This window comes from Rosa rugosa, chromosome 2 (assembly GCF_958449725.1).
Source record: "Rosa rugosa chromosome 2, drRosRugo1.1, whole genome shotgun sequence".
NCBI lineage: Eukaryota > Viridiplantae > Streptophyta > Magnoliopsida > Rosales > Rosaceae > Rosa > Rosa rugosa.
This window is the reverse complement of record NC_084821.1, coordinates 22,801,335-22,818,312: the sequence shown is the minus strand read 5'-3', so window position 1 is coordinate 22,818,312 and position 16,978 is coordinate 22,801,335. Positions and strand designations below refer to the sequence as shown.

Genomic DNA, 16,978 nt, shown 5'->3' with positions numbered 1-16,978 from the left:
AGTTTTTGAAGATTTGGAATTGCAGCAATTTTTTTTTTTTTTGGAAGTTCATCGTCCATATACGAGTTACAGAGGTGCTAGCATTTTTTCAATGAATTGTCGACTCTTGGTTAGCATATGCAACAATACCATATTTGCTCATCATCTCGTACAAATATGTTTTCCAAGTATTATTTTCATTGCATTCAGGTGTCATTGTCCCTAAACTGATTCAATAGCAACTTGAAATTAACATGGTTCTTTTGTTTTAGATATGTATGGGATAGTGGAGCAAATTACAATAATCAACCATGAGTCTAGTGCATTCTCTATAGATTTATATCATAGGGTTGAATTTTTCATCATGTCTATAGAACAGTTCCACATAAATTGATTTGACTGATGCTGTGCGGGAAGATTTTGTGGACAACTACCCATTGCTGCGTTTATCATATAAATGTTTTGGAGTACTGCTTTTTGTCGCCGCTCGTTCACATGTTTGTTTGCATTCAGAATGAGTAGGGCTTCATCAACTGAGGTGCATGTCTTTGTATTTCCCATTTTCTCTCCTTTTATTTTTTATTTTTTTATAGCGCAGTGATAGATCTTGTAAATTATTAGCTGTGTGAGCAAAGGAAGTCTATCACTTTACGAGGACAAAGTCAAATTCTGAAAATTTTGACTACAACGTTAAATAACGTTTGGCGATATATATTTTAGCGTTTACATTGGAGGAGAAAGTTTTCCCCAAGTTGAAGAGTATTACTGTTCATAGAGATAAGAAGAGATTTTTTTTTTTCCTTATTTTATGTCTTTATTGGTAATTTTGTCAACTATTATTTGGAAAAAGAGAGAGGTCCAAATATCAATATTGGAGGTATGAATAGAAGGTCCCACAAAAATATCTTAACTAATCCATCACCGTTTGAAATGATAAAAAATATAAATTGGATTAAATACTTATTACTCCTCAAACTTTTTCCTGAAAAACAGTTTGGTCCCGTGCCTTTTAAATTAAACTGAATAGTCCTTATTCTCTCTAATGTTAGAATAACAAGTCTAAAATGACTATTATACCCCTCACTTCCTTTTTTTATATTATTATTTTTAATCCCTTTTTTATTTATTCTCTCTCTCTCTCCAATCTCGACAAGCTACTCCTGAAGTCAACTCCCCCCCAACCTCCCCAACTCGACTGGTAACCCGGGATTGAAGATCGGGAAAAAAAAGAAAAAAGAAAAGAAAAAGGGTCTACGCTGGAAAGTGCAGCGTCCGACCGCCACTCAAGCCCAGGCAAGATCGATGCATGGCATTGATCCTAGCCTCCACAGGCTCGCCTCAAAACTTCGACGCCTTTGCTCTCCAATTTTCTTCAACTTCCAGCCACCGCCTCGCCACGTTACCACTATCACTCGACCCAGCAAAACATCAGTCATCCTACCTTTGAATCCTCACTAGCCACGTTTGAATTCTGGTGTGTGAGAATTAGAGAGAATAATGACTAAATTGTTTAGTTTAAAATGTGAGGGACTGAACTGTTTTCTGAGGCAAAATATAGGAAATAACAAGTATTTAATCTTTTTAATTTAACCATTAATCACATTGATTCTCAATTGTACTTTATCCACTTTCTCAATATCCATATTTAAAATTTGACATACCCAGTTAGAAAACCAAGCTCCCTTGACACGGTAGGGAAATAATACTAGAAAGTAGAAACAAATTTCAATGATCAGATGTAATAGATGAAGAAGATGATGGGCAACTTGATCTGATATATACAACAAACTTGGAATGTGGGTCCAAATGAGAGAGTAGTACACACTAGCTAGAGTTTGGGAAGTTGGATATAAGATGTAGTTAGCCAAACCCGAGTGTTTGTGGTATGAGTGAAAGAGTATCTTTCTTGGGAATATCAATGAATGTTAAGCAGGAGGCTGGACCCCATGAGAGGGAGATGATATTGATGATCTCAAATACAGTTATAGTGACTGACTAGCTTGCAAAGTAAGGGATGGACTTCATATGAAGTTGGGTAAATTAGGTGCAACTGTTGAGAGACTAGTGTGTTAGGCTCACAACTAAAACAAGAACTAAAACTTGAGGTGGTGGATAGACCATGATAATTAATTAAGTACTTAGTATATATTAAGCTAAAGAGATAAGAGCAAATGAATGGGGAGAAATTCTTAAACGAGGCTGTTTGAATATTTCAGAGGTCTAATCTATAAATCACAGCTTGACAAGTGACAAAATAATAATTTATAATTTAAATACATTTTCTTTAAATCCAAAATTAAGAATTACACGCTTATTTCTTCTTATTTTCACCATGTAATCTTTTCATTGGCTAGTTAGATCAATCAAATGGTCTGACTGCCTAACACTATACTTTCTCAGCTGATGGACCATGACAATAACAATTTATATATATATACATTGGATATATACTAAGCTAAAGAAACGAGAGTGAGTGAGTTGAGTGTGAGAGAGAGAGATACAGGTGGATACATGTGGCAAAGGCAGTTGCCAACTCTGTGCTTTGCTATCCAATTGTTCTTGTCATTTATTGAAACAGACTGTGTGAGCTAGCTATCTTGCTAGTGATGAGAGGAGTGAGAGCTTTATAGCTAGGCCTTTTCTTTGTTTTAGCTCCATTACAATAATAAAAGAAAAACAAAACTCTACTACACCAGCAAGGAGGAGGAACCTAATCCATGACTTTTGGTTGTGGTTGTGGTGGTGGAGCTAGCTTCATGCCCAACCCTAAACCATGTACCCATCATCAATCCCATGCCCACCTTGACATGTATGCCTAGCTCTCTCTCTCTCTCTACCCCGCTTCTCTCTCCATAGTGTTATATGCATTGCTTTCCCCACTTGAGAAAGAACATAGAAAAAGGAAGAGGTAGAAAAATTGTAAAGAAAAGAAGGAAAAGATGCCTCACATCACTCACTTTTCGTGAATCAAAGGCAACCATCTATGAACAACAACAACACTAACCACTTACTTACTCAAAGTATTCTCACCGTCCATCAACCAAACTTAGATGATCAGAAGCAAGAATATTTCAATGAATTAATCCATAATAAGAAATCCCCCAATAATCCAATTATCACAGCAGTAAAAATTGCAAGATATGACAATGCTTTATAATTCACATGGATCGGTATCCGAAAAATAACTAAAAATAATGATAATTTTCTTCTTCTCTTCTTGTTTTCTTTTTCCCTACTCTCTGTCTTCTCTCTTTAATAATGACAATCCACCAAAGCAGGAGCGTTGAAGACAAGACTAGTCTGTTGGGTCGGCACAAATTGGAACTTGGAGTCACGCTGGTGATGAATCTGATGCTGTTGGTGATGGTGGTGATGATGATCATGGTCTTCTGGTGCTGGAAGATTTAGATCCAGTGCTAGAATACTTTTCTCCTGCTTGCTCCTCATACTGTTATCAATGGCTACACCAATACCCACCACCTGAGTAGTACTAGTAGTAGTGTTGTTGTTGGCTACTGCTGCTCTGTGCCGTCTCATATGCCCACCAAGAGCTTGACCCGATGTGAACTCCGACCCGCATATCGAACACTCATGAATCTTAGCCTTGTTGTTGTTGCTCTGAAACCCCTTTATCTGAATAGGAACTGTAGGATGGGTTGGAGGAGGACTACTCTTCTTGATAAATTGCTTAGAATCTTCAACTTCTTGATCCATGGATGCAGAGGTGAAATGGGTCGCTGCCGGTTTCTTCTCCTGATCGGCCATCGCCGCGGTGGAGGACTTTGGCTTTTTGTGACTGGCTCGGTGGCCACCGAGTGCTTGAAAAGAAGGGAAGGTCCGGTTGCAGGTCTTGCACTCATAGACATAAAACCCAGCTTTGCCCACATGACTAGAAACAGCGGTAGCTTCATCATGAAGAGTAGTGCTAGTCTGTTGCTTGGGAACCACATGGCAACCCTGAGCCAACAGAATCAGGCAGTTGGCCATGTCCTCTTCCTCCTCAGTGCTGTCATAACTGGCTGAAGTGAAGGAGTTCCCATACTCTTCTCCACCATGAGCGCCGCCACAAGCGCTCGACGAGCTCGAAGTCACTGCCAGACCGAAAGGAGACATGGGCCTCTGGCGCTTGGTCCTCTTGCCCTTGATGACCATCTGGGTTTGCTGATGATCACTCACAGCAACCAGCTCTTCTTGCCCTTCCATACTCAAAACACTCAAAAATCCAGAACCAGTATATATAGGGTTTTTTTTTTGAAGATCTTGATTGAAAGAAACACTGAGAAATCTGATGGGATTGATCTTGATATATAAGGGGCTGAAAGAAAGAGAGAGAGAGAGAGAGAGGAGGAAGGAGAGAGTGAAGAAGAGGAGAGCGAGAGTAGGAATGAGGGGAAGTGTGTGAGTGATGGGTGGTTTTATATAGTGAAGGGTAAGAAAGTCGAAAGTGGGGTCAAAAGCCGCCCCAAGTTGATTTTCATGGAGAGTGGTACAGTTAAGCATATAAGTTATTATTAGGTGTCTGAGGCTCTCTGCCACCAAAATCCTCCTTGCGTTTCCAACCTTCGAAGTGTTGGTACCAAGAAAAGTTTGTTCCACTTTCACGCGAATCAATTGTACGTTAACATTTATTTCAACTATAAAGGACCAGTACTCATGTGTTCTCTCCTATTACCCTTGGCATAGAGTGAGAGCTAGGGAAAGTGCTCTATGCCATTTCCTTTTCACATTGCCAAACTTCTACTTATTTTCTAGTCATATTAAAAATAATAATTAAGAAAGACTATATATAAATTAGTCAAGATTTTTTAATTAAACACTTAATAAAGAAGAGAATTTACTCAATTTAGGGTCTAATATGACTCTAGCTAGTCCAAGTGCAACGTTTTTCTAAAACAAAATAAACTACAAATTTTAGAAGGAGACACGTACACCGCTAATGTTGGATACATATCAACCAAGTAAGCCTAAGTGACCAGGTTTGCGAAACAAGCACAAACTATCCACCAACTAGGGTTTTCCAAAGTTTCCCAGAATACAACCTTGACTAGCAATGAAACCAGAATACCGCCCGTCCCAAACGACAATCGTTGGAGAGAAAAAAAAAATTAACTTTGTACCCTCCAAGTCAAACTAAATCCGGGAACATTTTCATCCTTCACACCCAGCGTGAATGCTAATTAAGGTATATATTAGTATATCAATATGCAATGGTAGACCAATTGTGTACCGCTGTGAATCAACTCTCTGCATGTTTATCATTTTACAGAGTTTGTCCAGTATTAATTCGAAGTACTAAACAAGAATCTCATTACTACTACCGTTAGTACGTAAAAAGAGTTTTAACTTTTAGTCATCAAATAACATAGCATGTGAGATGACATTATTTTAGTTCTACCGGCCATATGCAACTTTCAGAATAAATTTTGACAAAATGAATGAAACATTGTCAGACCAGTTATACAATTGAGGTAAAACACACTTCACCTATGCATCTTGTGTGAGTTTATTTTCTGTATGTATGAAATGTGGCAAAAAAAAACGTGAAGATAAGTGCGGTGAAAATGTGACTGAGTGTGGTATATATGTAAAATATTAAAAGTTACACAATCTCTGATTAGGTGCAGTGTTTGTTGTTTAGTAGCTTAACTAAAACAGATGACTCGTTGGAGTGCATGGAAAAAAGTTCTTTCTTCCATTATTTGTGCACAAAATAGTGGTGCTAGGAGTGTGTTAGTTTGCTAACTCAATCAGTTAGTTTTCTTATATATTCTATTCAAAAGTGAGAAAATTAGGAACAAATTAAGATTGGAATTGATGAGACAGATCAAGAATGGTTGGCATAAACGTTTTAGAGTCGGTTTCATCATACACTCACTCTCTTTCTTTCTCAGATTTATAAAAGATCGAGCACATAGTAAGTAAGTCAACAAGTCATCACGATTAACAAACACACCCATTTAAGCAAAGGGGAGGGATTGCACGTTATAAGCATGGCTACACCTCATTCACTTCATGTCTTCTTAAAGAAAAGTAGCACAACAAATACATATATTGAGTAATATGGGGAGATTCGAAGTGCTTTTTTCTTTGTCAACTGGTCTTAATTTCTTAAATTCTATGTGACTTGGTATATATTTCATCCATCATCTAAAGATTGTGCCCAATAGGCTAGGTAGCTCGATCTAGTCTAGCAGATGTAATGTGCCCGCCAGCCTCGAAAGAAAAGAAGCACGTACATACATACATATTTAAGTAGTGTGCACAAATCAAGTAATAGGGCTTTGGCCAAGTGATAAGTAGGGTATGTTTGCCCTGCACTACAAGTATCTCACACCTGCATTTTGTGATATAGGAAAATTTCGCTTTCTTCATTTGTTACAAATTTAATCAAGGGTGATACGATTTTATTATATCTAATTTTTGCTTTTATTATCAATGAAATTTGTAGTTTCACTAAAAAACTAAAAAAAGTTATAATCAAAATTTAAAAAACGACGAAAACCATAACCAAATCCTTTAGTTCTGGACTATATAATAAGGGCTAAATACAAATTACTACCCTGTGGTTTAGGTCCAAAATCAATTCAGTCCCTGAACTTCTAATTTCATCAAAAACACCCCTGCACTTTCAATTTTGATCTAATAGGTCCAATTTGTTAGTTTTCCGATAATTGAGTTATTTAACTTGTTAATGTGGCTCATATATGGCCTATATTTTATGATGTGGTGTCGAGGTGGTCTGCATACTCAATTTAGGAGTGAGTCCTACTATTAAAAATTAATAGTTTTTCAACAAATAATCCAACTATAACCTGAACCCATAACAGAATATTAACGAATTGGACCTATTAGATCAAAATTGAAAGTGCAAGGGTGTTTTTGATGAAATTAGAAGTCCAGGGACTGAATTGATTTTGGACCTAAACCACAGGGTACTAACTAGTATTTAGCCCATATAATAATCTCTTCCAAAGAAAAAAAATTTATTGTTAATTGGCTCTAGTTTGTTTGTTTTTTTATTTTATATTTTTTAGCAAATTAACAACTCATATGCAACAATTAGTCTATTGTGAGTCGAACTCGATCACGACCTCACACTTATAAATATGAGACTTATATCACTAAACTAAATGGTAGTGAGTAATTCGCTCTAGTTTATTAATTTTTGGATAACTCGGCCATTGATTCTTGATTTACGTCATTAAGAAACTGTGCTATTTGTTGGTGAAGCCGATCAATTGATGACTTTAGTTTTAAAGTCAATGGTGACATTAGAAAAGAAAACAGACTTAACTTTTTATGTCAACCTTTTTGGAATTAAGCTATCCATCCCCTCGGTTCTATCAACGAAAATTGGGATTAATATATATATATATATATATATATATATATATATATATATATATATATATATATATATTGTGCCATATTCCATCTTTCTTGAAGATATACCAACAACTTTCATAGTTGAGATCGAGGAGTTGCCAATTTGCAGTAAAAACTCACCACAGTAGGTAGCTCTGAGTTCCAAAACAATAATCTACCCAGATTTATGAGCATTGTTTGCCTTTCAACAGAACCGTATATAAATTATGAACTTACCATCCATTACAACATGAACTATATTAGACGTGATGGAACCGATGCATAAACATATATATAGCTGGCACAAATATTCAGTTGCTTTGTAACTTACAAGAACTCAAAATAATGCAAAGTTCGTTACAATGTTACATTTTCTATATTTTAAGTTGACATTTAAATGGTTCAATTTTGTTGCCAACTGCATAAAAGAATCTTAAATTTGAACTGTATCCAACTCTTATAAATATATTTAGAGTTTTTCTATTGGGACCTCCAAATTTACTCACTTGACCTCTATGCTTTTTACACCTCTTATCAAATTTTCAATTACTAAATTTACTCACTAAACCTCACTAAACTTCCTCAAATAACCTCTCATATAATTTGCAAACAAATTATTATCTTTAAAATAAAAAATTTAGTCATTTCAATGATTTAATCATTCTATAAATCTTAACTACATATACATTTCTTAATCAAACTTGAGTTTCAAAAATTAAGGGAAAAATGCACGAACAGTGTCTGGAGACTCTGAGGACTGTCAAAATGATACCTGAACTTTCAAACGTATCAATGTGATACCTGGACTTATATTTTCTTGTCAACGTAGTACCTACATCAACTTTCTGTTACAACTCCGTCAGTTCGAGTCAGGTGTGACGCATGTGAGGATGAAAATGAGGGCAAAAAAGACTTTTCCAGTCCATCAAATCCTAAAGGGAAAAATGCACGAACAGTGTCTGGAGACTCTGAGGACTGTCAAAATGATACCTGAACTTTCAAACGTATCAATGTGATACCTAGACTTATATTTTCTTGTCAACATAGTACCTACATCAACTTTCCGTCACGGCTCCGTCAGTTCGAGTCACGTCTGACGCATGTGAGGCCGAAAATGAGGGCAAAATAGACTTTTCCACTCCATCAAATCCTAAATGAATAAATTTAAAATTTAAAATAAAAACATAATAATTTATTATATTGAAAATAAAAGATGATTAATTTTTTTTGCTTTTTCTATTAACCAAGATCAATCCAATATATTCTCAAAAAGAAAAGAAAAAATCCCAATCCGATAAGTATGAACCTAACATTTCTTCATGTTCATCTTCTCAAACCCAGCAAAAAGGCAAAAAAAAAAAAAAAAAAAAAAGAAATCTCAATTGTTCATGTTCTTGAACCCATTCTTGTTCATCTTCTTAAACTCGACAAACCCATTTTGAAAGAGAAATGAAAGATCCGGGAACTCCAAGAACAAAAAAGAATGAGAAATAATTTTTTTTAGCAAAGCTTCTCCCTTGTTCGATTCACTTCTAAAACACAAAACCAAGTCCAACTTGTTTCTGCAAAATCATTCAACCCTATTCAACTCCCAAGTCTGCCTTAATTGGTGACAACACCAGCAGCTGCGGCGAGGACCACGAGGTCCGCGCCCCGAAGAAGCGGGTCGAGCATTGGATCTAGGAGAAGACCCGTTGCTTTATCAGCTTCCGCTGCGAGGTCGATGGCCTCTTCAACACCTCCAAGTCCAACAGAGAAATTAGCACGAAGACTTGGATTGCAAAACAACCAAAACAATCACAGATGTATCAGATCGAATTAACACAAAATTTCATTCCTCCTTTGAAATTGCCTCAACAACATCAATGCAGACCTGTTGTGAAATGGGCAATGAAGAAGAAGAACCAAGAAGACGTTGCAGAAACCCTGAATTTCATTTTTCGTCACCACCCACACCCACACCTCCACCAAAACTCGAACTCAAAATCAAAATCCATTAATATCAAGTTATTAACTACAACAAAAACACCAGCAAGTAATGATATAGATGATCTCTCCGCCCTCCTCCTTCCTCGATCTCAAGTCCCGCTTTGAGTACCGTCGAAGTTTCCAGAGAACCCAATCCAAATCCAAATCCCAATCCCAATCCCAATCTCAATCCCAATTTCAATTTCAATTTCGTCCTCCAAAATGAAGGACATAGTCTTCTTGAAGCCTCGCTTGTCAAAGATCTGAAATCGGTGATGAAGTGCGCCGCCGATCCTTTCGTCGAGGTCAACAGCGTCAGCGCTGTGTGCCTGAAATAAAGGAGTACTGAGGTGTTGTTGCGGGAGGAATTGACGAGGACAACCAGTCTTTTTAGAGAGTGGTTGATCGAGGGGAGAGGAAGAAGACGAGAGGTGGAGGGGTGAAAAAAATTAATTAAAAAAATTAAAGGTAAATCAGTCTTTTTACCAAAAAAAAAATATATTTAAAATTTCAGTTATAGGGCAAATCAGTCTTTTTACCTTCATTTTGTACCTCACGTGCCTCACACAGTCACACGTGGTAAATTTAATAGTGCCGTGACGGAAAGTTGATGTAGGTACTACGTTGACAATAAAATATAAGTCCAGGTATCACATTGATACATTTGAAAGTTCAGGTATCATTTTGACAGTCCTAAGAGTCTCCAGACACTGTTCGTGCATTTTAAATGTCAGTTATAGGGCAAATCAGTCTTTTTACCTTTATTTTGTATGTCACGTGCCTCACACGTGGTAAATTTAACGGTGCCGTGACGGAAAGTTGATGTAGGTACTACGTTGACAAGAAAATATAAGTCCAGGTATCACATTGATACGTTTGAAAGTTCAGGTATCATTTTAACAGTCCTCAGAGTCTCCAGACACTGTTCGTGCATTTTTCCCAAAAATTAATGTCTAATCAATAAGAAAATGCCATGAACTATTATGTTTTTTTTTAAATTTTTTTTTCTATTTTAGCTGTGCAAAAAAAAATGAAGAAATCATTTGTTTTTATTCTCTCAAAAAAAAATCATTCATTTTTTAATGTTTTTTTTTTCTGTATTTTTTGTACCACATGATTAATTATTTAAATAGTTTTATTTTTATTATTTTGTATTATTATTATTATTATTATTTCAAATATAATGGATTGACTTATATTTAAGTCATAAATCATAAGAGGATTTATTTTATTTTCCCTCACCAATATGCGTTCAGTATATATATATCATATATTTTTATGTCACATGATCTTAATCATAATTAAATATATGAATGCTTTAATGAGTATGTAGTGAAATTGGAAAATGAAAATAGATAAGGAAAATAATAAGGAATACAATCTAATATTATTGAATTGGAAAGTCTACATAAAATAAATATAATATTTTTTTTTGTATAATTATTGTCCTTAATAGTCATTTTATAGTAGGTTATATATGTCATTTAATAATTCATAACAGAGTGAGGTCAAGTGAGCAGATTTGGAGGTCCCAATAGAAACTCTCATATATTTAACATCAACCTGCTAAACTAGGTTCATAAAAAATGAAAGAAAAAAAAAGTCTAGTCAAACAATACAAAAATATCAGGTGCATTTTTCATGACTTCATCAAGTGGTAAATGTAGTTGACTCCCTTATTTACTCCTTTTCTTTCTATGTGCTATTCATTATTTTGTTTGTTTATATGTATTCTTCCCATATGTTTTTTTCCCAATCACCGGGCTGCATTCTCTTTTTAGATCCAATCGATAAAATACATGAGTTAATCCATTTTAATACCAATTAGCTAGTTTTGGATTTTTTCTTGTTTATCTACAATGCTGGTTTAGATTTTTTTTTTTTTGTAAAAATCATCTAGGAATTTTCATTGATATAAAGGAGAGCCCAGAATGACCATTACATATTCTTCCCCCTACTAGCTACATACAAATAGACAAGAAGTTGTGGTGTAACACCATGGTGATACGTAGGATAGGTCCATTCATTTGACGTGTCTTGCTCACTTATTCTAAGTAAGCCTATTCAACTATGAACCAGTAATGCATAGTAATAGGCTAAGTTTAAACATAAACTAATTAGAAAGTGGGTACAAAAACCCAATAGTCCCTTGTGGACCAAGAAAAATCAATCCCAAATGAAACCTACACAGCTCGCATCCCATCTAGCGGCTCAGGAAGGTCCAAACCTAGAGACCACACCCTAGTGGCCCAAAATGTCTTTGCACACAAGGTCCAAACCCTATCAACATTAGGGACCCCAAGTTCTACGGGCGCCCAATCCTTAGACACCCAGAAATCAAAGGGATGTGCTTCACCGTTTTTTCACCGCCCTCTTTCTCAGCCATGTTACAGGGTGAGCGTCAGCAGCGCCGCCGCATACCAGTAGTAGTGCAGCACCTCCATTTGCCGCAAGGCCTAACGACCAAGGCACTTCAATACAACGACAGGCCCCCATCATCTCCGACGTCATCTACACCGTCGTCCACTCTCCGATAAAACACCTAGAGTCCTTATTGCTATTGAGCCGCTTTCCTCCAAACCCAAATGGTACCAGATCGACGAACTTCTTTAAGGCCACCGTAGCAGCAGTTATAGATCTGCCACTACTACCATAGTCACTGACGCCGTCGTTAGCTATAAATGCCCAGAAATAGCATATCCATCCAACAAGATCTGGACACCACTTCTGGGTTGCTAAAGACAGACCTCTGGCACCATGTCCAGGATTGAAACACTAAACCTGCATCACGTACGTGTCTAGCTGCACCATACCACTTGAATAATTCATGGGAGAATCTTACCAGGCTCTAGTTTTGCCCAGATATTCTCTGGGAACATATTTTCTCATATTAATACACATAGTAGTTTTCTTTGTAATATTGTCAACTTAATTAATAAATTTTATGATTTACTAAAAGAAATATATGTTTAAGAAAAACAGAAATTGGGAGAGAATTGAGTCGTACTTTCATTGATAATAGGGGCCTCTTTATATAGAGGATTACATGGCATAGAATCAGAGTTCTACAAGGAAACATAATATTACAATTGATTGGATATCTCCAAGATTCTCTGATATTATCTCTAATTCTAACCTTATTACCACTAGGTCAAGTAATCTAGAGTTTGAGCCAGACACATATTCTGGATTTACTTGAACACTCCCCCTTGTGTCGCCCAAACGTGGTGCTCCTCTCGTTGCCTCATTAAAAACATTGCCGAGTAACAAAAACCCAGTGGGACAAAAATAACCTCAGTCGAAGGGGAAAAAGAGCACAACACACCCTTCACGTTTCGAGACCATACATGTAGACACCTCCCCCTGATGTCTGCATCTCCCCCTGACGACTACAGTCATTGGAGTTCGGATAACTTCTGCAAACGATGCTACCAACATGTTTCTCGAAAGTGGAATTTAGGTAATGACTTAGTGAGAAAGTCTGCCATACTGTCCTCAGATCGAAGCTAGTTCACTTTGATCTTGAGAAGAGTCTGTTGTTGCTGATTATGCTTGGTGTTGTCGCTTTTGATGTAGCCTTGCTTCATTTGTTAAAAACAAGCAGCATTATCCTAAATACTCGTAGGCTCATCTGTGTTAGACTTCAAACCACAATTGTTCGAACATGGGTAATTATGAATCAAATCCATAAACATTCACGAACTACTTCATGAAGAGCAATAATCTCTGCATTGTTCGATGATATAATGACTAGGGTCTATTCTGTAGACTTCTAAGATATCGCGGTCTTTACCCATGGTGAACACTTAACCAGTTTGGGAATGACCTTTGTATGGGTCAGAAAGATACCCAATATCAGCAAAACCTTCCAAAATGCTTACTGTTTTTGGGACGGGGATAGTGGACGCAGGCCAGTGTTGGCAATGTTCCTGGTGTGTGATGGGTCCGAATCCATCATCTCTCTGTAGGGATAGAACAAGCCCATATCAATCATACATCTCAAGTATCGAAAGATATTTTTTTTTTTTACACCAATCCAATGGCGTCGTGTTAGCGCAGAGTTATATCTAGCTAACAAGTTCATTGCAAATGAGATGTCCGATCTTGTGCATTGAGCTAAGTACAATAATGCGCCTATTGTACTTAAGTAAGTCACTTCTGCCTCTAGCACATCTTCATCATCATCCTTTGGACGAAGAGGATCCTTTTCAGGATCAAGACTACGGACGATCATGGGGGTGCTTGGAGGCTTTGACCCTATCAAAACGCCTAAGCATCTATCAACACTATGCTCAAGTTCCAAACTGAGATATAATCGTGTTCTCCCAAGATCCTTCATCTCAAACTCGGATTTCAAGTGTTCAGCGGTTTCCCTTAACTCTTTAAGGGCTTCCAATGAAGATCATGTCCAACATGAACCGCGATAGGATCTGAAACTTGTTATGGAAACGCGCGGGCATATCTCTTCCCAATCTAGTAGTCACTTTAGTGAGTGTTTCAACCTCTTTGTAAACACGCTCCATGGTCTAGAGCCACTTGACTTGGGTAAACACTCACTAAAGTGACTACTTGATTGGGAAGAGATATGCCCGCTGTGTTTACCATGAATCTAGACCATGGAGCGTGTTTACAAAGAGGTTTACAAAAACACTCAAAAGTACTTGTAACAACCTCAAAAGTACTTGTAGCTTCCGCTGTGTTCACCATGAATCTTCACGTATATTCCATATCTAGATCCCTATAGAGATACGTAGTGACCACATTTGTAAGCTGCATATTAGTTATTCAGAAACTACTAAACTGACAAGGTAGTGGAGTGCAATTGTAACGCCCCAAACTGCACCTCACCAGCTTAAGCACGTCACAGTGCCGCAAGTCTCTAAAACATAAACCGAACGCTCGATTTACATTCTAGAGAACCGCTAGGCATTTTGTTTGAGAAACTTTTTGTAAAACACAGCGGAAGCTACAAGTACTTTTGAGGTGAAAATTTAAATTGCTAAAAATCTATTTCGTTTGTCCAGAACTTGGATAAAGGCTCACACAAGGTTGAATTTCACTTGAAGAGAATTCAACTAAATGATGACACGAGACTAGATAACCACAAGTTCCAGAACACAATGTTCGAGAAATAGAATTTAGAATAAGGTTCACACGGTAATTTACCGAACTTGTTCTGAACACCCAGCTCCATCCGCTATTGTCCCGTCACCAGTGCACAGTACCTGCATTCATACTGTTGTAGGGGTGAGCTTTCGTCCTCGCTGCTCAACAGGAAGTCTAACTCGACTAGGTTTGAAAATCAACATATAAATGTTTGGAGCTCCAGTATGAACACATGCTTAAACCAAATATTTAAAGGAACGACAAACTTTAATGTTTTTCAACTTGAAAACCGATGCATGATGCTTAAATAAATACGGCGCCAAATCCAAGTTTTACCTGATGGCCGGTCCCGTAGACCCACTACACGACATTACCTCAATTTAATTTATCACCATGTAAGCGTAGCGAGAGCGTCCGCTACCTAGCTACACACACGGATCAGGTCATCATTGCGATCGCTCACCGTCCGACCGGTGTGACTAACCCTCCAGAGGTTTTGGGGATCGAACCCAAGGAAGTCAGAGCCACCCTTCGCTCTCAAGCCATCACATTTCTCACATGGTTTGGTTAGTATGCATTGCATTTGAACATGACCAAACCATACCAACTAACATGCATCATTTAATAATAATATAGGAAAATCACTAACCGAGGAGAGTCCTGAATCCCTACCTGGATTCCGATGCTTTCTCTCACGTACTCCGAGAGTCGCGAACCTTCTGTTCCTCGGATAACTGGAGTCCTAAATTCTGACATTTCGACCGTTAATATCTTATTAAACTAATAATTGAAATCTCGACGAGTACAAATCGTACAATCAAATTTTCCTGGTTTGACCAGGAGTTGACCAACTTTGACCATTGTTTGACCAACGTTTGACCAATTGTAATAGGTTCGATAATTAACCCAAATTACCGAACATTTTACTTAAATCATGATATCGACCATATATATTAGGTGCACCCAAATTTTATCAAGGCCACCCAATATATACACATTTCTTTTCTTTACTCACTAACATTTTTCCAAAATGCTTATGCAAACCAATGTTATAACAAATTCCCAACTTCATGAACAAATGAATTCGAGTATCCTTAACAATTTCGTCACATAGTAATCGGAATTACTATGGACACCCAACCAAGCTTATTCCATTTTCAATTAAGGTGTGCCCAAAATACTAAGGACACCCAAGATCATAACTTGACCAATTCCACCTTTCAAATCCATTTCCTTGACAATTTACTTGATAAACCATAATAAAAATACCAGAATAGTAACTCACAACAACTTAACAAACTAAACACACAAACCAGGCAAACCCGAGCTCCACCACAACTCCACAGTTCCTTTCACACACAAACAATCGATTCCAAGGATTCAATACCAGCGACAGATTCCGACTTACACAACAAGAACCAAACTTCCACTCCAGGAGTTGAATTATACCTTCGGAAGTCGACTGCAACCAAGTTCAACGCACTGCCGGGAATTGAAAGAGGATAAACCGAGGATTCCTCGTGCTACAGCCTAGAAGGCTTCACAATACCTCGCCTAGACCTGCAATTGAACAAGAAACGAAGCCTAGAAGGCCGGAAAAGTCGCCGGCGGCGAGGAACCGCGATGGAGGCAGAAACAACCCAGAAACCAAAATGTCAAAACTCGATCTAATTGGAAAACTAATCATACTGGGGTGTAGAGTATGACGGGGAGGTGAGGTTTCATACCACAGGTGGCCCAAACCGTGGCCGGAACGCCGGGAACTGCAAAATTTGCCGGAGGTTCTTCAAGCTTTAGATCATCTATTCTTTGTTCCCAGTCGCTGCATGTATGATCTGGAACCACAGGGACGTAGGCGACACCAAGATGAAGCTTTTTCCGGTGGCCCGCCGCGTAGAGGTGGCCGGAGAAGCGGTTTCAGGTCGAACCCAGTCACGGGTCGCGCTTCGGGTTAGAGAACTCTAGTTCTCTCTCTCTGTCTCTCGATCCTTCTGGTCCTTCCAACTGATCAAGGGCCTATATAAATAGCTTGGTCCAATTAACATGGATGGCTAAGATTAAGCGGTGGAGGGAATGGAAGGCTAGGATCGTGCCACTTATTTTTCCATTTTTCTAAATTATTTTCTAGGATTCCACAACTTCGGAAAATCACGATAAATAGCTCGGTTATCCGGAAAATTCTCCGAAAATTTCCACGAACTCGTCGTGCCGTCAACTTTACCATCCACCTCCTAAATTGAGGATTTCACTTTATGTACAATTCTGAAAATATTCTCAAGCATTTAACATTTATCGAGATCGTTGAATAACTTCGTGTACGATCTCCATTAAGCTCGATACATTTTTCCGGGGCTCACAGCAATGATATCCATTACGAGAGAATATGTGTCATCGTAGTCGATTCCAGGGTGTTTTGTGAGAAGCCTTGCGCCATAAGGCAAGATTGCCATCTCTTTTTCTCATCACGTTTTGTAACGAAGACCCATTAATCAACAGGTTTTATGTTAGGAGGTGTTGGCATCACTGGCTCAAAAACCTTCCTCTTCGTTAGAGAATCCAA

The 16,978-nt window shown here is 37.8% G+C and overlaps 1 protein-coding gene across 1 annotated transcript; it reads right to left on the bottom strand.

The window, feature by feature from the left end:
• Window positions 1-3,036: 3,036 nt before the first annotated feature.
• LOC133733350 (zinc finger protein ZAT5) lies at window positions 3,037-4,370 on the bottom strand. Its single transcript, XM_062160985.1, has one exon. It carries the CDS (start codon window positions 4,180-4,182, stop codon window positions 3,232-3,234), a length of 951 nt encoding a protein of 316 aa, XP_062016969.1. The 5' UTR covers window positions 4,183-4,370; the 3' UTR covers window positions 3,037-3,231.
• Between the last annotated feature and the right edge of the window lie 12,608 nt (window positions 4,371-16,978).

Excerpts from the sequence above, each read along its gene's own strand:
- LOC133733350 (XM_062160985.1), bottom strand. The coding sequence starts at position 4,182 with ATGGAAGGGCAAGAAGAGCTGGTTGCTGTGAGTGATCATCAGCAAACC.